Source organism: Erpetoichthys calabaricus, chromosome 16, assembly GCF_900747795.2.
Source record: "Erpetoichthys calabaricus chromosome 16, fErpCal1.3, whole genome shotgun sequence".
Taxonomy (NCBI): domain Eukaryota; kingdom Metazoa; phylum Chordata; class Cladistia; order Polypteriformes; family Polypteridae; genus Erpetoichthys; species Erpetoichthys calabaricus.
Window position 1 is genome coordinate 93,839,859 of NC_041409.2, and position 21,453 is coordinate 93,861,311.

Consider the following 21,453-nt stretch of genomic DNA (forward strand, 5'->3'; position numbering starts at 1 on the left):
GTCCTTTCTACAAGTCTCCATGGCACATCTCTATGGACAGCCCTTAAAATTAGACCTATCGGGATTTCAATTCTTTTCATATCAGTGTCTTAAAAGACTGTATATATGCAGTATATATACTACACCCGCGTAGTAGTGAAACAGGACAGTGAGGAGGACCCTGTCTGTCTCCCTTCTCCTGTCGTCACTCTTCCCCCTCCCCACAGCCCACAGCCACTGTCTTAGATTAGCACGAATATAATCGCTCCTGCAAGCGAACTATGATACTTAGTATGATGAGAGAAGTCGCAAAATCAACTGGAATGTTTAAACATATTCTAGAAACAAACCCGATCTAAATCCGTTAAGTAGTTCTCTCGTTCGCTAGCTAAGTGGATATAAGATACGCCCCAAGGCTGGTGCGTAAGTGAGTAGGGCCCCGTCCCCCTCCCCTTGGCCCTTTGTCTCTCTCGGATTCGCGCAAATAAATCGGTACCGCAAGCGAACTATGATACATAGCGCAAAGAGAGACGTCAAAAAATCAACCGGAATGTTCAAGCAAATTATAGAAAAAAACCTGATCTAAATCCATTAAGTAGTTCTCTCGTGAAAGCGGACAGACAGACGTTGGATTTTATTTATATACTAGTCATTTAGCCCGTTACAATAACAGGCGCTAGAACAGTAGTGCATAAACATTAGTAGGAACAGTCTATATTAAATGGCAAGGGACTTTGACCTCATTCTTTTTGGTGGTCGTATTTTTCTTTCTTTCAGCCTTTCTTTTGTTGATGTTTACTTGCTGAGCTGACCGTTCTTCGTGGGCTGCCGCCGTGTATTGTGTGTCTTTAATTTTCTGTGACAGTAATACTGTCTTGTACGTCCGTAATATACCTTTAATTTTCTCTGGCGGTAATACAGGCGTGCGCGTCGGTAATATGCCTTTAATCTCCTCTGACAGTAATACTGGCTTGTATGTGGCTGTAATATGCGTCACTGTATTGTGTACCTTTAATTTCCTCTCGCAGTAATACTGGTTTGTATTTCCGTAAAACGCCTCTAACTTTCTCTGACAGTAATATCGCACATCGCACCATGCCCCGCGCATGCGCACTTCACCAGAAGACACACACACACTGACACCTGGACGCACAAAGAGATTTTATTAAAGAAGATATATATATATATATATACGTATTTACACTAGCTGTCCACGGCGGCTCCGCCTGTGTAGTAGTGTAATAAGACAAACTTTAAAAATCAATAAACAAACAGGTATCACTAGCTAAACGGAGGCAAGGTACACTCCAAAACACAGAGTTAAACCGACACCCCACTCCTGACGTCACACTTCCCCCTCCCCTCGGCCCGCAGCATCTATCTCGGATTAGCGCAAATACATCTCTCCTGCAAGCAAACTATGACTCTTAGCATGATGAGAGAAGTCGCAAAATCAACCAGAATGTTCAAGCAAATACTAAAAAAAAGCCCAATCTAAATCCGTTAAGTAGTTCTCCCATTCGCTAGCTAAGCAGATATAAGATGAGTTCTCTCGTGAAAAGTGGACAGACATACAGATAGACAGATAGACATTGGATTATATATATGTTATATACCCAAACAAGATTTATTTTTCACTAGCATCCCCATGAATGGTGATATATTTGTTATAATGTTAGCAAAGCTTTTTTATGTCAATCAGTGAAAAGGTTTTGACTTGCTCATGCAAGCATTCATCTTTAAGTGACTTGACATTTTTATCATTGGTATAGTGTATCCCACAGTGGTAGGCCTCAGGTGGTAGTTACACCAAGTCTGGTAGTCAAGTCTGGAGAATTGGGTGGATGTGGCATCTCTTCAAGTCATTTCATATTGCATCCCATTCAGTTTGCTTTATGGTTTGCTCTAAAGAAGAATGAGTACGGTCAACAGTTTTTACTCATCTGCTTTTCAATGACAAATGCCAAAACAAATAAGCTTAACATTGTTAGGCTTTGTGGGCCTTTTGATGTATGTAATCAATGTGGACTGCTTCCTCTGCATAATAAAAAATTGCAAGAATAATCAAAGCCAGAACTGGCTTAGACCTTGAATCTCTCTATAGAGATGGAGACTCATCATTCTTCTTCCATTGTTTAAGCTGTTTGTTGAACTGGCTCCTAGTGATGTATTCAAGTTTCATCCTCAGTTATGCAACGCATGTTAAATTTCTCCTCGCCCCGAATCCATTGTCCTCTTTGAAACATCAAATGCGATGATGTTTAATTTAAGGAGTAAACATTCTTGGCACCCAACATGCACAGTCCTTTCTGGTTCCTGTAGTGTCTGCTACTTCACACACCATAACTCTTTGATTCTTTATTTCAGTTTGCTCAGTATTGGTATTATTTTCTTCTCTTAGTAATGTCAAAGGCCATCCAGGTTATTTTGGAGACATATTGCGATGTCAGCTTTGGCTTGTGAAGCGGTTTGGTCCCAACGGTGAATCTCCAGAGGTGTGTATTTCTCAAGAGGTAGAAATTCAAAGATAGCCTCATACTTTATTTTATGAATTTCTGCATCTTTGTTGACTTGGGTCTCATACAAGATACACTATAAACCACAAATTCTAAAAATACAAATTCATATATTTTAGTACACAGGAACCAATCTTAGGCTGCGAATCAGGTATTTACGATATATGATTCAGTATTAAATTAGATGAATATTGATGGGTAAATTTAATAATACCTTCAAAAAGTTTGGCCACCTGAATTAGGACCTCACATAGCCTTCTCTGCTCAGGACTAAAAAGGCTTAATTCCATTAGCCTTTATGTGTAGGAGAGGCCCTTTAGTCCCAGGATGCTCTTGGTTCCTTTCCTCTGCACACCTTCTAGAGTTACACTTGTGGTGACCAAAACGGTATGAATTATTGCAGATGCAACATCATTAACATCACCTACGTTCTGTTTTATATTCAACAGTTTTTTTACAATATGTTTTATTTTCCTTTCTAAGGTGTCTTTCACATTGCCTAGACAATAAGAATGTGTTGCAACAACTGAAGCCCTTTTCAGAGGTTCTATCCTGCCCGAGACCATCACCCATCTTTTATATTACAGTTAATGTTCCTTTTGCCAGCATGCAGCACTTTTCATATTTTCTACAATAAAGTATTCTACAATCCAGTATTCAGTAGATACATTTTTAGTGTCACCTAATAATTTTACAGTTTTACTGACTATTCTAGAATTAGTGAAGTTGACATGACTTAGAAAAAGTAACATCCAGGAACAGATCCCTGAAGTTGTCTGTTGATGACCTTAATCAATTTGGAGCATTACCCTCTTGTTTATGCTCTTGGTCTGTGGCCAGTTAACTAGCTTGGTCATTGTTCACAAAAGGGTGAACACAAAGAATAAAAATAACTAAAAGAAAACAAGTCCTTTACCTCTCTAGGCCTTACTAAACAGAGTTTAAACCCCTGTCTGTCCAGAGGGATTACATGTCTACTTGCTCTCTTTCACTCTCTCCATCTCTTTTTTCTTTTACTCTCTTAATCTGGCCTCTCTTTTTCCTGCCATTTAATTGTTTGCCTCTTCTCACCTCCTGACTCCGCACTCCATGAACCAATACAGCTGAGGTAGCTTTATATCCCAGCTTGGAGCATTTCCTGGGATAAGGTATTTCTTTTCTGAATCCTGAAGCTGGGTTCCCAGGTTTGACCGCTGTCCAGAGTTCTAATACTTATTTAAAGGAGCTAACAGGATTATATTGTACAATGTAATACATCTTATTTTTTTTTGTTTAGTATTCTTCACTGCATGCAGGCAGGGCCAAGGGCAGGGACCAGTTCCTTAGAATGATTAAGGAAAACATTATGGCAGCAAAAAGGACTATCTACTTCAGTGCATGGCCTCTAAATAACCTGCAAACAAATTACTTTACTCAGCATGTTTATTTAGCCAAAATTATCCAGAGACACTTTATGTGTACAGATACATATTTCAACTATTTACATATAGTGCCATCAAAAAATATTTTTCCCTTCCTGGTTTTCTATATTATTGCATTTTATCTCACTGCATGTTTTCATGTATATAGACCACACAAAACATTACAAAGAATTGGGGTACCACCATGGCAGCCTCATTTATTGCTGTCAGGCAAAAGGGAAAATAAGTTTGAAAACAAAAGTGCATCAGGCAACAGCACAGCTGTCTTCACCATCTTAATGTTGACTGTTTCTTTATAAAGACTGGTAATAAGGATGGCATTCACAAGGGCGTCTTCATAAGTTAAGGTCCAGGGGCCTCATGTATAAACGGTGCGTATGCCCAGAAATGTTACGTACGAATGTTTCCACGATCAAATCTCAATGTATAAAACCTAAACTTGGCATAAAGCCACGCACATTATCACGGTAGCTCCAACCCTGGCGTACACAAGTTCTCCACTCGGTTTTGCAGACTGGCACCCAGCGTCAAAGCAGTGCTACTGTTCCAGTGTGGTTTCCCTTTCTTTTTTAGATCCACATCCCTGACGCAGCTTTATGATATACACTGAAACATACAAAACCTTACAAAGAATTGGGGTACCACCATGGCAGCCTGGCACAAAACTACATACAGTGATCCCTCGCTATATCGCGCTTCGCCTTTCGCGGCTTCACTCTATCGCGGATTTTATATGTAAGCATATTTAAATATATATCGCGGATTTTTTGCTGGTTCGCGGATTTCTGCGGACAATGGGTCTTTTAATTTCTGGTACATGCTTCCTCAGTTGGTTTGCCCAGTTGATTTCATACAAGGGACACTATTGGCAGATGGCTGAGAAGAAACCCAACTTACTTTTCTCTATCTCTCTCTTGCGCTGACTTTCTCTGATCCTGACGTAGGGGGATTGAGCAGGGGGGCTGTTTGCACACCTAGACGATACGGACGCTCGTCTAAAAATGCTGAAAGATTATCTTCACGTTGCTACCTTCTGTGCAGCTGCTTCCTGAAGCGACATGCTGCACGGTGCTTTGCATACTTAAAAGCTCGAAGGGCACGTATTGATTTTTGATTGTTTGTTTTTCTCTGTCTCTGTCTCTCTCTCTCTCTATCTCTCTCTCTCTCTCTCTCTCTCTCTTTGTCTGCTCCTGACAGAGGGGGTGTGAGCTGCCGCCTTCAACAGCTTTGTGCCGCGGTGCTTCGCATACTTAAAAGCCAAACAGCCCTATTGATTTGTTTGCTTTCCTCTGTCTTTCTGACATTCTGTGCTCCTGATGCGCACTCCTTTGAAGAGGAAGATATGTTTGCATTCTTTTAATTGTAAGACGGAACTGTCATCTCTGTCTTGTCATGGAGCACAGTTTAAACTTTTGAAAAAGAGACAAATGTTTGTTTGCAGTGTTTGAATAACGTTCCTGTCTCTCTACAACCTCCTGTGTTTCTGCGCAAATCTGTGACCCAAGCATGACAATATAAAAATAACCATATAAACATATGGTTTCTACTTCGCGGATTTTCTTATTTCGCGGGTGGCTCTGGAACGCAACCCCTGCGATGGAGGAGGGATTACTGTATTGTTTATTAGTTTAAGGCATCTGATTGTAATTAACCTGTAACAAAATAATGGTCCAGGGAATAGCCAAAGTATTCCAAATGCCATAGCTGCTTTAGTGTTGTTCCTCTCACTGCAACTTCTTCTTCTTCTTCTTTTTCTTCTTTCAGCTGCTCCCATTAGGGGTTGCCACAGCAGATCATCTTTTTCCATATCACTCTCACTGCACCACTCGGAGTATTTATATCACTATATCTGAGTGGAGAATCACAGATCTACAGCAGAGAATTATCGGTATACAGCATCAAGCACACGCTGCCTCAGCCATTCGCTATTTGAACTGCTCTCATACGACAAACGCTTCAGAGCCTTTCCTGTACAGACCTCGCGGTTCAGAAACAGTTTCATCCCAAGAACTCTAAACACACTCAAACAGTCCATCAAGTGCTCCTTGTAGAACTGTTTGTACTTATAAGTACAATTATCTCACTGTAAACTTGTGATACAGTTATAATATTGTACAACCTGAGCCACTTTATAAAGCGCATATTTACATATGATGATGATATAATTTTTAAGATGAAATCCAGGAAAATATGTTTATTATATTATACAGATAAAACTTTAACTTCATTTAAATAATCTATATTGTTAATAAATTAAACATGTGAGGACACAGTGTCGCTGCGCTAGCAAGGATCTGGCGCTCCATTCAAGGATTGTTCCTGCCTCGCGCTGTATTCTTGCTGGGACTGACGCGATACTGGAAGGATAGAATAATTAAACATGTACTATGATGATATTTCAATGTTCCTTAAAAGTTTTGAAGAATCGGCGTTCTAAGCTTACAGATGGCTTAAAGTCTATTATAGATTGTGTGGTGATTGGGTATTTGGAGAAAGAAAAATAAGGACAGGAATTGGGGGTTAGTAAGTTTGAAAGAGACAGTACTGCTGTAATAAAGTATTTCATCGAAGGTCGCACATGGTGCTGCAAACATCTTGTGTGAGACATGAACAATCACTGCGCCACCGTTTTCCCATGTTTACTAACATGCCTTAACTCCTGTCATCATGAAAATGATATCACGTATACATCTCAGTATTTTAATTATTCAGAGAGCTGTAATATTACGAATGTAATGGATTCTGTGTCCTGTTGGATGAAAAGAAAGCCCAGAAGGACGTAGTGATTCACACACACAGAGCACATAGAAGATCAAATACAAAACAAAGCATTTAACATGCTACTTTAGAAACGATGGGATTTGAGAAACTAATTTGATGGGATTTGAGTTCCCAAAGTGGTCGATATGGGGTCGATTTGAACTTTCTAGGGGTCAATAGTTTAAATAAAAAAATTTGGGGGTGGAAGACAGCAAAAATAGACCCCCTTACTACTGCTGTTTGTTTGTTACTTCAAAATATCTATGATTCCAGTAGGTACCTAATTAAGAATTTTTTTTTTATCACAGGGGCTGTCGAAATTGTCTGTTAATAAATGTTTTTATTTCTTCAGATAATAATATGACTGAACCAAAAAAGAAATGCAGACAGTACAGCTTGGACTATTTTTGTTTAATTCTGTCTGAATATGTTGATTTTTTCACTTCATTTTTATGTTTAATAAAGTGATTTCAATATTTGTACTTATTTTGAATTTACATATTTATTTCATAAATGTCAAAAATGTAAAAAAACTCAGCTCGTATTTTTTTGCTTTAATTTTCGTTAGTGCAGGTTTCGATATTAAATGTTGCACAAGATAATGCCATATTCTGTAGTCCTTTTATCTTTTTAAATCATTAATTACAAGTGATTAAAATGAAAAGTTTTATATCTACTGTAGTGAAATATTTAATATCAAGTACTGTACAAATTTATTAATTTGAGTAAGCAAAGTAAATGACTAGAGGGTTGACGGTTTTAAAAGCTTTTGGTAAAGGGGTCTGCGGCCGAAAAAAGTTTGGGAACTCTTGCTCTGCTTTAATGACAAAATAAACTATGTGATTAAAGTGGAAATTTCGAGATTAAAGTTGACATTTCATGCTTTTTCCCCACTGTGTGTCTTTTTTTTTTTCTCTGTACCCTAATAAGCTTTCATATGACACTCAGACAGTGGGCTACGACTCGCCTTTTCACTGCAACTTTGATATGTGACAACTTCTTTTTTATTTCAGGCACTGTGCGACTTTGCGAACTTGAGCTTTCAAGTTTCTCTGACACGCTATGTCACTCGATCAACTTCCTTTTGTTGTTTGTATCACTGTTTAAACCAACAAATAGTACATTTTTCTTTGCCTCCACTTGGTATTCTCTGAAATTCTTCTATTTTCCCCCGTGCTTTTGCCATTGTCTTTTCACAGAAGGCTGAGCTTAAGGGCTATTTATATTGATTTGCATATTCAAAGAGACGTAGTTCTGGGAGGAGTTGGGGCGGGACAGTAGGCGCGTGCACGTGCATTACTTTTCACGCTGACCGGGATTTATGTAGTGGAAGAATGTGGAAGCTGGCATATGCACAGATTTATGCATCTGGATTTTTTTGTGCATAAGCACATTTCCGCTTTTGTCCGTACGCCATGTTTTAGTGTGAATTCTACGCACGGCGTTATACATGAGGCCCCAGGTCTAGAGCTTCCCTGCAGGAGATGGAAGAGACAAACTAGTAAGCTATGGCACAACACCAGACTCCTTCCCCAATGTCCCCTGTAACATTAGGTCTTGAACTAAACATAATAAGAGGTAAAGGGAAACCATAATAAATAAATAAATAAATTTTAAAATGTATTTCACTTGCCAAATAAAAAAGATAGCCAACAGCAACTGGTGCGATGTGGAGAAATACAACCAGAATTAATTTGAGTCAACTGACTGAACACAGCAGTCAGCCCTGCTCAACAGCATTTATTTTTATAACGTAACTTCATATAAAAGTGTATTTCAAAGTGCTTTACAGCTAGTTAAGGAAAAAATATAACTGCAAAGAAAAAAATGAAATTCATGAAATACAAAATTAATAAATAAGTAAACATGGAATGATTTGCTTCAAACCTATTTTTTTAAAACTTGATTTATTTGTATGGAATGTTATGTGATTTTAATAAAATCAAAAAAAAAATTAAATGCAGACTCGCATAATACAGGTAAACAACAGACTATGGTGAGAGCCATAATCTCCAAATGGAAAGTACATGGCGCAGTAGTAAATCTCCAGGTGTGGCTGGGCTGTAAAAAAAACGCTCCAAGAATCAGAATAAAATCACCCAAGAAATCAGAAAACACCTCAAAATCATGCAAAGAATAAAACTTTTCTCTTGCCTTAGCAAAACTCAGTGTACATGACAGCACAATCAAAATGAAACTCGGAAACAATGGTTTTCATTGGAGAGTAACAAGACAGAAACCACCGCTAAGCAAGAAGAACATAAATACTTATCTGTCATTTGTCCTGAAGCACCTGGATAATCCAAATCCACACGCCTATTGATAAAATGTTTTATGGACTGATGCGTCTGTTATGTCCAGTGTAAAGCCAATACACCATGCAATAGTAAGATCATCATTTCATCTGTCAGAGTTGGTGGTAATGTGATGGTGTGCCTCAAGTCCAGAAGCCATAATTTAAAGACCATGAGTTCTGCTAAGAATCGGAAAGTTTTCAAGGAGAATATCTAGTTACCCATTTGTGAGCATAGTGGGGTCATGCAAGTCAATGATCCAAAACTCAAAAGCAAGTCCACTTCATAATGATTCAAAAGGAGCAAACTTAATGTACTGGACTGGCCTGGTCAAAGTCTGGAACTAAACCTAGTAGAAATACTGTGACAGGACCTGATATAGGCAGTACAAGTTTGGAAACCTAACCAATGCTTTTGAAGATTTACAAAAAATATCTAATATAACATTTCTCAAAAGTGATGTGAAAATGACTGACTGACTGATGATTATAATGTGCTTCAACAAGTAATTAAGTGTAAAGGGATAGTTACTTTTTTACATAGTGCCAATTCTTGCTGGATACCCTTGTTCATCATAAATGGTAATGAGATAAAGTATTATTTGCTCACTTAGGCAATCTAATGTTAAATTTTGGTTAGAAACCCAAAAATATACTGTCAAAAAATTGTAATAATGAAAGAAATCAGGAAGTCATTATTTTTCATACCACTGTGTATACATATACTGTATATATATTGTGGCAGGCGGCCAAGGTTCATGCCCGTTCGGGACGCCCCTGCACACTATATCCAGGGGGAGCAGCCCTGGACAGTGCAATACTTCACCCTGGACGCTAGATGGCCGCCCCCCTGGGTTGGAGCGATGCCTTGTTTTCCCACAGGGCTCCATAGGAATTGGAGTTGGGTGCAGCCCTGTTGGGTCCTGCAGGCACCACCAGGGGGTGCTGTATTTGGGACTCCTGAGCCCGTATGGGCAGCCTATTCATCCCACCCGGAAGTGCAGCCGAAACTTGGTGATCAAGCACCTGGAGCACTTCCGGGTGAACCGTAAAAGCAGCCAGCGACCACCAATCAGTGGCCAGAGTCGGGTGGGAGGAGGACAAAACTTGCTGAGGAGGAGGAGTGGTGGTGCCAAGAGGAAGAAAGTGCTTGGTGTGAATTTGTAAACTGTGCTTGGGACTGTGTTGTGGCTGGAGGGATTACGGGGAAGACGTGCCCTCCAGCTGAAGAAAAATAAATAGTTTATTTTATTTTACACGTGCCTCCGTGTGAATCTGTGTCGGGTCGGGCGCTATATACTGCTCTTCTTACAATATACACAGTATATATATATATATATATATATATATATATATATATATATATATATATATGTTACGGCCAAAACCCAAAATTGGCCAAAGCGGGAAATGTCCGGCCAAATCGGGAAATGGCCAATGTCGCTGTAAATTGACCGGCCATTGTCCGATCTTTTCCTCGATTTCGGGATTTGGCCAGCCAGTTTGCGAAATGGCATGGGGCGATCTGCCAAAGTCGGAAGGAAAAAGGCATGAGCAGCGATTTATTGCGCACTTAGTAGTGCAATTGCGTTGAGTGTAGTCTTGGCGGCTCATGTTCAGAAAGCGGACACCACTTGGTTGTTTCACAATAATTAAGATCAGGTATATAAATAGATTTCACATTTCTGTTATCATTTTAGCAATAAAATAGTGACTTAACATCAGGGACCTATTTTATTGACCTTAAGGTTAGTATTTGGGCGAGGGGAAGGCCGTCTCAAGTGGCGTCCGCTTTGCTGAACAAGACCCGCCTTGAGCAGTTTCTTGTGCAGAATGGAAAACTCACTTCTGAATCTGCATCTGAAAATTTTTAAGCATCTTCGCACCTTGAGCGGACAGTCTTACATCAGCACATCGGATTTTGACCAGGTAGTTCTCGCCATTTCGCGAAATGGCTGGCCAAAGTAGCATATATGCCGGTCATTTCTAGTATTTCGGACTTTGGCCACACCTCGTGGCCAAAATGCGAAATGGCCGTAACATATATATATATATATATATATATATATATATATATATATATATACACACATATACATTTTTTTACAATTAGAGAATAACTAGATTAGGTAACTTCAAGGAATAAAGTATGCTACTTTATTCTGCAGTGTGTGGTTTATTAACAAGTATGCCACACTGCCAACCAGTAATAATGGAATTATTCACATGCAAGCCCCTGGCAAACCATATTTATTGTGAGATTGAGAAGTAATTCCACCAATTCCCTTTCATTTCTGTATCTACTGTATCCTCTTCCCTCTAGCTCTTTGATTCAGGGCTCCTCAATTTACAGATTCATACCGTAATTTTCTTTTGCTACTTGTAGTGTTTTCCACTCTAAAGCCATCATACCTGCCTAATTATGTCATTAGCTGCTTATAAGGAGAATGAGCTCTTCACTTCTAATGAGTGTTTTTCAGTTTATTCATTATTCTAATGCAAGGTTTTCAGTCTCTGCCTTTACCAAATTATCTACCCATTTTCTAACCCATTTATACAGTTTAGAGTTGTGGTGTTTGTTAAATTATGGTCACTTATAAGGGAAATTATTATGACTTACATGGTAATAATACTAATGCATATAGCCCTAATCTGTATAAGTGGGTTAGAAAATGGATGCATAATAAGAGCACCAGCACATATTATAACGAAAGTAGTGGAAAAGCCTTTAGGAATTTCTTGAATTCATAATCGACATACTCTACATTGTTAGACCCTGGTCAGCAATGCTTCAAGCAAATCAAATAATGTTTTTTTTCTTCATGTTTCAGGTTCTATGCTGCAGAAATTGCCATTGGGTTGTTCTTCCTGCACAACAAAGGAGTTATTTACAGGTCTGTATAAATGAGCTGCCATCATATATATATATAAGTTGTGGTTGCACTGAAGGTTTTAATAAAAGAAATGACTCCATCATCTTAATAAGTCAGTGGAGCAGACTTGTCTATGCTGTTCAGCTTGTCAGAACTTATCAAATTTAAATGGGCACTTGAGCATAAGGTCAAATGATACAGAATTCGTAGGCCAGCTTGTGTGATTCTGCAGAGCTCACCGCTTTGAATCAGTCGAAACTGTAGAAGCAGAGAACTTGATATGCAGGTTTTGGTTTTCCACTATGGTCAACTAGACCTAGACCTCATGTTGACGCTGTGGAGAGCTGGGCAAACCTCATGATACCAATGAGGTAAACTGGATAGGACAAACCGTATAATACTGCTGGGCTTGGCATGAGAGGCCATATGATGCTACTGAATTCAATTCATATGCTTACCCTTCGATAAACTTTGGACAGCTAAAGAGACCTCAGGATGCCATTGAGGTAATCTGAATGTCCTTCATTATACATAAAGTGGAGGACTGCCGAATGAACCTCATGAACATACCATGGGTATCTGTACAGACTACATGATACCACTGAAGTCTAAAGATATCACAGAGCTAAACAGAATGGACTGCATGAAACAAAATGGTTCAGCAGGCCATGTAATAATACTGAGATCTGCTGGACAGCCCACAAGATACATATTTGATGAACTGTGTAGAATTTATGGTATGTACCACATAGAGTGTCTGGATAGACATCGGTATACCACTTTGATAAACTGCAGCTGTCATGATACCTGCATAGGACAGCTGGACACTCCATAGGAAAACACTGAAGTAAATTTAAAAGACTTTATTATACAGTATGGACCACTAAGGACTGCTGGACAGGCATCATTTTACTCAAGAGGGTACCTGTACACACCATGTGATACAATCGAGGTCGCATAAAGCAGACTGAAAGAAATCCTTAGGTGAGGTAAATGGGTTCGGTGGCAACTGGGCGAAAAGACAACTCAGCGAAAGACAATTCGGCAAAGAAATAACTTGGAAAAATACAACTTGGCGACATCCTTTACCAGTTAAGTAATAGTTAGGTTCAAAGAGATTTTTTTAATTATATTCAAATGACAACGTGATTTAAAATGTTGAAAATAAATTTATATAATTGACAAACGAACTTTATTCTGCAGATGGAACAAACTATGTCTAACATTATCTTCTGCAACCAAAATTGCTAATCCTTTATATAAATTATATTGATTGTAATCGTATGATAACGTTGTTTAGAATACAAAAAGTGACCTGCGAGTACGGCATAAGGAATATTGTTACTCTCAACGTATTGGGACTCTCATAAAGCAGGTGATTCTGTCGATTTTCCGGCACCCTACGTTGTCATTTAAATATCATTAAAAAATCTCTTTGAACCTAACTATTACCTAACTAGTAAAGGATGTCGCCAAGTTGTCTTTTCGCCGAGTTGTGTTTTCACCAAGTTGTCAGTCGTCGAGTTGTCTTTTCACCAAGTTGTCAGTCGTCGAGTTGTCTTTTTGCCGAGTTGTCTTTTCATCGAGTTGTCTGTCTCCGAGTTGTCTTTTTGCCGAGTTGTCTTTTCGCCGAGTTGTCTGTCACCGAGTTTGTCTTTTTGCCTTGTTGTCTTTTCGCCGAGTTGTCTGTCACCCAGTTGTTTTTCGCCGAGTTATCTGTCGCCCAGTTGCCCCTGAACGAGGTAGATGTGATAGCATGTTGAGTCTTGTATCAAGCATCTTATTTCTGTCCCCATTTCACACTGGATTCCTCTTTCCTTCTGTACAGAGATCTGAAGTTGGATAATGTGATGCTAGATGCAGATGGACATATTAAGATTACAGATTTTGGCATGTGCAAGGAAGGTGTCTTTGAAGGCGTGTCAACAAGAACATTTTGTGGCACCCCTGATTATATTGCTCCAGAGGTAACTATCAAAAAGAGTCTTGTGGTACACTGCATGCTGAGAGAAATGAGAGGTGGTGGGGGAATGAAGAGATAAAGACCCTACATAAGGAAGAGACTGAGCCAGGCAATTGTTCTACAGTCATCTTTGGGGAAAGGTGCACAAAGATGAGCTTAAAATGCATTACACAAATAGGTAGAATTTATTGAACAAGACAAATGGTCGTTGATAAATTAACAGGAAGGTCATTACCGTAACAAATGCATGACACAGGAGAGTACAAGACACACATAATTGGAATAGAAGTTCACATCAAGGCTGAGGAGGAACTTACAGTATGTGCTAATTAAACAGTGTGTGATTGAAGCTCTGATTACATGAATGTCATGACAAACAGGTGAGCATATCAAGCATTGCTTAGGACCAAAAGTTGAAAGACTGGCTAGCTAGCTTTAGATCATTTCTGGAGAGTTTGGTAGAGGACAGCCATAGAGCACTTTTAAAATCAAAAACTGGAAATGCTGTACACGCCTGTAGGCTCCTCTGTAATCCTGCAACCCTCTAAGAAAAGATGAAGAAAAAATATATACTATATATATACCTTCGCGAGTCAATCACACACACTACAAAATTTCACTCAGACTGTTTATGGGCTGACTGAAAATGATTTACAACAGGGAAAGACGATTTAGGAATAAAAAGTAAGACTAGGATTGGCTCCAGCAGACATCCGTGACCCGTGTTTGGATTCAGCGGGTTGGAAACTGGATGGATGGATGGATAGAAGTAAGACTAAGATAGTAAGGAAATTAAAGGAGAGTTTAAAAGAATGGTGGAACATTAAATAGACTGAAGAGAGTAAGGTAAACTGAAAGGAGGAAAACAAAGTAGAAAAAAGGGGAGGAGGACAATAAGGTTCCTGGTGGATTTCAGAAAAGGTGCAAGAACAAGCAAACAAGAGACAGGAAACTGCCATTCATCATAGGTATATAAAGCAAACTAAACTATAGAATACCTGTAGTATGTTTTACAAACTTAAAAGAACGTTTGTAAGTTACAATACAGTAAGATGATACATTGAGTAATTCCTGAAGTGCTATGGGTATGTCATATGTCTTACCCAAAAAATAATCCTTCCCCCATGTCTCCAGTCACATTTACTTTTGCGGAGCAACAGTAATTACATCCCAGTCACCTGATGATGTTTATGAATTATTGTGAATCACTGCTCTCTCACATTTGGGAGTCAAAAATGTCATACTTTTCTAAAAGTACAAACGACTAGTCCCTTCTACAAGTGACTTCTTGTAACGGAAAATTCAAAGAAGAAATGAAGACTAAACTCTATTCAGTAAATACAAATTCGTCTTTAAATATTTTTAATCATTTCTAATAATAAAATACAGTAACCTAAAATTGATTGATTTATATACAAAAAAGAATACAAACTGACAACAAAGGTTAAATAACTTAATGTCAACACATCTGCATAATTAAAAAATAAACCTCTCTTCATGACCTCAGTGAACACTCAGAGTCCCTGAACTTCCTTTCTGTGGCCTAACCTTTTTTTTGACACTTCCAGTTCCCTCCTGAGAAGAAAGAAGAACATACTTTGGAGCGTTTGGAGTTTCTTTTCATTTCTCCATGTTCCCAGATTGTTCTTCATAAGGAAGTGAACTATGATAACATGTATTATTTTAAAACATCCATCCATCCATCCATTGTCTCCCGCTTATCCGAGGTCGGGTCGCGGGGGCAGCAGCTTGAGCAGAGATGCCCAGACTTCCCTCTCCCCGGCCACTTCTTCTAGCTCTTCCGGGAGAATCCCAAGGCGTTCCCAGGCCAGTCGAGAGACATAGTCCCTCCAACGTGTCCTGGGTCTTCCCTGGGGCCTCATCCCGGTTGGACGTGCCCGGAACACCTCACCAGGGAGGCGTCCAGGAGGCATCCTGATCAGATGCCCAAGCCACCTCATCTGACTCCTCTCGATGCGGAGGAGCAGCGGCTCTACTCTGAGCCCCTCCCGGATGACTGAGCTTCTCACCCTATCTTTAAGGGAAAGCCCAGACACCCTGCGGAGGAAACTCATTTCAGCCGCTTGTATTCGCGATCTCGTTCTTTCGGTCACTACCCATAGTTCATGACCATAGGTGAGGGTAGGAACATAGATCGACTGGTAAATTGAGAGCTTCGCCTTGCAACTCAGCTCCTTTTTCACCACGACAGACCGATGCAGCGCCCGCATTACTGCGGATGCCGCACCGATCCGCCTGTCGATCTCACGCTCCATTCTTCCCTCACTCGTGAACAAGATCCCGAGATACTTGAACTCCTCCACTTGAGGCAGGATCTCGCTACCAACCCTGAGAGGGCACTCCACCCTTTTCCGGCTGAGGACCATGGTCTCGGATTTGGAGGTGCTGATTCTCATCCCAGCTGCTTCACACTCAGCTGCGAACCGATCCAGAGAGAGCTGAAGATCACGGCCTGATGAAGCAAACAGGACAACATCATCTGCAAAAAGCAGTGACCCAATCCTGAGCCCACCAAACCGGACCCCCTCAACGCTCTGGCTGCGCCTAGAAATTCTGTCCATAAAAGTTATGAACAGAATCGGTGACAAAGGGCAGCCCTGGCGGAGTCCAACTCTCACTGGAAACGGGTTCGACTTACTTTTTAAAAGGCGCGACTAGCAAATACAATGTAATATTAGAGGCAGTTATCTATGGCAGTGATATAGCTTCAACCATCTAATTAGTTTTTTTAAATCCTTTTTTGAGTTTTCTTGTAACTTGAAAGTTTTTACTAATACCATTTCATGATTTTCATTTGCCTTTCTCATTGTTTGCTTTTGAATGATTTGAATACCAAACGTGGCTCAACTGACAATTTCTCAGTGCTCACCTGCTGGCCACATTTCTAAGTGAAATCCCACTTTGAACAAAAATGGTGGAAGCTGTAGTGTTACCTATATTTGGTAATAATAATTCTTTACATTTATATAGTGCTTTTCTCACTACTCAAAGCACTCTCCACACAGGGAGGACCCAGGAAGCGAACCGACAATCTCCTTACTGCAGAGCAGCAGCGCTACCACTGTGCCACCTGTGAGGACCTGTAGAGTCCTCTGTGCTCAATTTAGTTAAATAAAAATGTCAAATCAATGAGCATACATTTGTTGGTGTATAGTCTCAGCTAGGAAATAGCAGAATACTTAAGAGTATGATTGTGGTGAAGTACAGAAATACAGTTTCAAAGTGTTAAATGCAAGAAATGAGTTTTAAAAGGCCAGAGGGAAAATGTTATTCTTGTTACGATAGACTCAGGCAGAGAGTACCAAAGATTGTTTTGTCCCAAATTGCTTTCAGTGTTTTTTAGGCTTTGGAATATCTAAATGGCCAGTGTCAGATGTTCACTGATGTCTCATCTATTCATATAGTGTAAGCAATGATGACAGAGATTGTATGTGCATGGCAGAGGCTTGATGATGATTCAGTACTAGGCAGAAAAAGTAAAGGAAGAAACTGCAGAAACATTGGGAAATGAAGTTAACAAAAATTAGTTAGTAAGATATTAGAGAGAATGGGGAGGTAATGACTACCGTAGCTATCTCTTCACTACTGAGCACATCAAGTGAACAAGGTGGCTTTTGACCATAAGGAAATGTTCTGCTTTCTCATTAGGTCCTGCGCTTTACTCAAATTATCTTACTCTGCTTTTCCTTGGGTGTTAAGGATAGCTTAGCATTTTGTATGATTTGAATTGTTCTGTCATTCATTGCACCTAGAGAGGAAACAAAGAAAACAACCAAAAAATAAGTAAATATACAGTATGAAGCATCCTAGCACAGAAATGTCAAGTGCATAAAATATTACAATTCCAGCATGATGGAGTTACTGGCTTTTTTCTTCTTTTTCAGCAGAGCAGTGTTTATTGATAGAAATCAAAAGGTCCAATGAGTTATTTCTATTTGTATGTCATAGATAGATAGATAGATAGATAGATAGATAGATAGATAGATAGATAGATAGATAGATAGATAGATAGATAGATAGATAGATAGATAGATAGATAGATAGATATTAAAGGCATTATATAATAGATAGATGGATAGATATGAAAGCCACTATATAATAGATAGATGGATAGATATGAAAGCCACTATATAATAGATAGATAGATAGATATTAAAGGCACTAAATAATAGATAGATAGATAGATAGATAGATAGATAGATAGATAGATAGATAGATAGATAGATAGATAGATAGATAGATAGATAGATAGATAGATAGTGTGGCTACCAGCCCGGACACCGATGGTTTAGTCACCAACATACATTTATTCGCCATATGTAAAATATTTACAGTTACCGCACACAACCCAGTATCCCTGCACCACACACCCTCAAGTCTGGGCCTGTTTCAATGCCTCTCTCTTCACTGCCTCCACTCCTCTCCTCTGAGCTCTGTCCTCTTCCACCCGACTCCAGCTGACGAATGGAGGGAGGCGGCACCTTTTATGTTGCCCCGGATATGCTCCAGGTGCCCCTTGATGAACTTCCACCAGCACTTCCTGGTGTGGCGGAAGTACTGGCTGAGCACCCGGAAGCACTCCAGGTGTCCTTGGTTTTCCTTCTGCCAGCACCTCCGGGTGTGGCGGAAGTGCTGACGTTCTGGGCGCCCTGTGGCGGTGACCACGGGCCCCTATAGGGTTGAGCTTCCATGCTTTGTTCCCGTGGTCCCCATACCAACCAGGGCAGCTGCTCTCTTGTGGTCCGGAGGAGGCGTAGCCCCCAGCCACTCGCCTAGATAGATAGATAGATAGATAGATAGATAGATAGATAGATAGATAGATAGATAGATAGATAGATAGATAGATAGATAGATAGATAGATAGATAGATAGATAGATAGATAGATAGATATGGCACTATATAATACATAGATAGATAGATAGATAGATAGATAGATAGATAGATAGATAGATAGATAGATAGATAGATAGATAGATAGATAGATAGATAGATAGATAGATAGATAGATAGATAGATAGATAGGAAAGGCACTATATAAAAGATAGATAGACAGATAGATAGATATGAAAGGCACTATATGATAGATAGATAGATAGATAGATAGATAGATAGATAGATAGATAGATAGATAGATAGATAGATAGATAGATAGATAGATATGAAAGGCACTATATGATAGATAGATAGATAGATAGATAGATAGATAGATAGATAGATAGATAGATAGATAGATAGATAGATAGATAGATAGATAGATAGATAGATAGATAGATAGATAGATAGATAGATAGATAAAGGCAGAACATACATTCAGTAGCAGTCTCAAATGCTGAGTAGTTTCGTGCTCTTTTCTCCTGCAGATGACGTTGAACAGCTCAAAGACAGGTAGCTATAACTTGGTTAATTAGAATCTATCTTTGACTGGATTATGGGATTCCTGTTACTCCCTTGTTTTTGATTGCCATCACCAGTTCAGTAGTGGTTTCAGTGCAGACTCCTCTTTTCAGTAGTTGTCTCTAAGCAGTCTTTACACTGAGCTCTCTAGGTGATGGATTTGCATTAATTAGTTTTTGTGCACACCCACAGATTATCGCCTATCAACCTTATGGGAAGCCTGTTGACTGGTGGTCTTTTGGAGTTCTTCTTTACGAAATGCTGGCTGGACAGGTGGGTATTTCCTCATCTTGCTGGTGTTCTTTCTGTGCCACTGCTAACCCAACTTGCCTGTTGTCCTTTTTATCTCTCCTCTCTTCCTTTCCAGCCCATTAGGTTTCTCTCCCAGAGTTTCTCATTTATCTCAGCTTCATTCTGTTCACACACTCAATTTTTCACAAGATATTTACTGACATTGACAATGCTTTCATGAAGACTAAGTGTCTTATACATGTAAGAAGAAGAAATATCAAGCTAGCAATTATTACAGTGCAGTTCGTCTCGCCACAAAATTCCGAAATCATGACAAAAAAAACATGAGGTTGGCAGTATGATTTGTCCTTGTTTGATCACTTTTTCTTTCTTGCCTCATCAACGTCTGTGCCTCCAGCATTAATTACATGTAATAGTGTGCTGAAAAACCAGTCTACAACAAGTTGATGTGAAGCACTGTGTTTTGTCATTACGAGTACCTGACCACCTCTTATTTGCCTTCAGCATTTGCCATTTACTTGTCTGACCCCAATGACTGAAGTCTCACTGTTTTTGTCCTTATCAGAAGTGTCTGATTTTAATTTTTTAAGATTAGAAAAGTTTGATTACTTTGGTTATTCCATTAGAATACATGTGTCAGGTCATACAGCTTGGTCAGCAGCATATCTGTGTTGCTGGTATTACATTCATCTTAAAAGTTAACCTGAATGCTTTGGTCCATCAAAAGACCCGTTAGCTGTATAAGATCCTATTTTGTTTAATGTCTGGTGCTTAAATGAGGAAAAGGTGCTTACCTCTGGATTTGTTTATGGAAGAAAGGACTTAAAGGAGTTGGTTTTCCAGGAAAGACATGGCAGTGATCCTTAGAGAGTTTATTTTATACAGCAGACATTGTGTTTATTGGCACCCATTCATGAATTCTGCAGAATAACAAGGGGAAGGTAGGGACTGGCAGCTTGTTGTAGATGACATCTTCAAATTCTGTTTGCTTGTGGAAACTGTCCTGAATGTTATTGAACGGGAGAACATTTTATGGGCCTTGGGATTAAGAGTCATGCACTATTTGGTTCCATGAAAAATCAGGTTAGCTATTTGGGTTTCATGGTCTCTTGGTAGTTTGCAAATGTTTTGCAAGACGAGCTAAAATTTTAAATAAATTTTAACTTGATAAACGAGCGAGGTCTTGCAATACAAGTAGTCTCGCTTACATACATATACGCTTTGTCTGCCGAGCATCGCGTGATCACAACTGAGCTGATGGTCCTTCTCTCTCACTGCAGGATTGTGGGTAATCGTTTCCCATGCTCGGTCTCAGTCGGTGTGCCTCACTCATATAGTCAACATCCATACGAGCATATACTGTTTACTATAGCATGGTGACCACATGTGTGTGTTATAACATGTGAGTCCCTGTCTTGCACCCCAAAATATGAAGCTGAGTCTCATTACTTTAGCAAAACCAGCTTTATTCAGCGTGAAACAGGAACAGCACGGTTATTTATTGTAGCGGGATCTGCCGCTCTCCTATACACAGACACAGCAATCAAGCATGGTCGGGGCCAGGTTATTGGCCAAGTAATACCAAGATAGGTGGATTATCAGATAATTTGGAATCCGTTATATCATTACAAAAGGACTTGGATAGCAGACAGGCTTGGGCAGATTTGTGGCAGATAAACTTTAATGTTAGTAAATGTAAAGAATTACACATAGGAAGTAAAATGGTTAGGTTTGAATACACAATGGGCGGTCGGAAAATCAAGAGTCCACCTTATGAGAAGGATTTAGGAGTCGTAGTGGACTCTAAGCTATCGACTCCAGACAGAGTTCAGAAGCCATTAAGAAGGCTAACAGAATGTCAGGTTATATAGCGCCTTGATGTGTGGAGTACAGTAATTCCTCGCTATATCGCGCTTCGCGGCTTCACTCCATCGCGGATTTTATATGTAAGCATATTTAAATATATATCGCGGATTTTTT

At 39.5% G+C, this 21,453-nt stretch overlaps 1 protein-coding gene across 1 annotated transcript in view; it reads left to right on the forward strand.

Moving 5' to 3' along the window:
- LOC114666861 (protein kinase C alpha type-like) overlaps positions 1-21,453 on the forward strand; it is a 101,213-nt gene that overhangs the window by 67,859 nt on the left and 11,901 nt on the right. Inside the window, exons 12-14 of the mRNA XM_028821891.2 lie at positions 11,801-11,863; positions 13,671-13,809; positions 19,414-19,494. Of these exons, the coding sequence (XP_028677724.1) occupies positions 11,801-11,863; positions 13,671-13,809; positions 19,414-19,494 (283 nt within the window). The remainder of the gene's footprint in view (positions 1-11,800; positions 11,864-13,670; positions 13,810-19,413; positions 19,495-21,453) is intronic.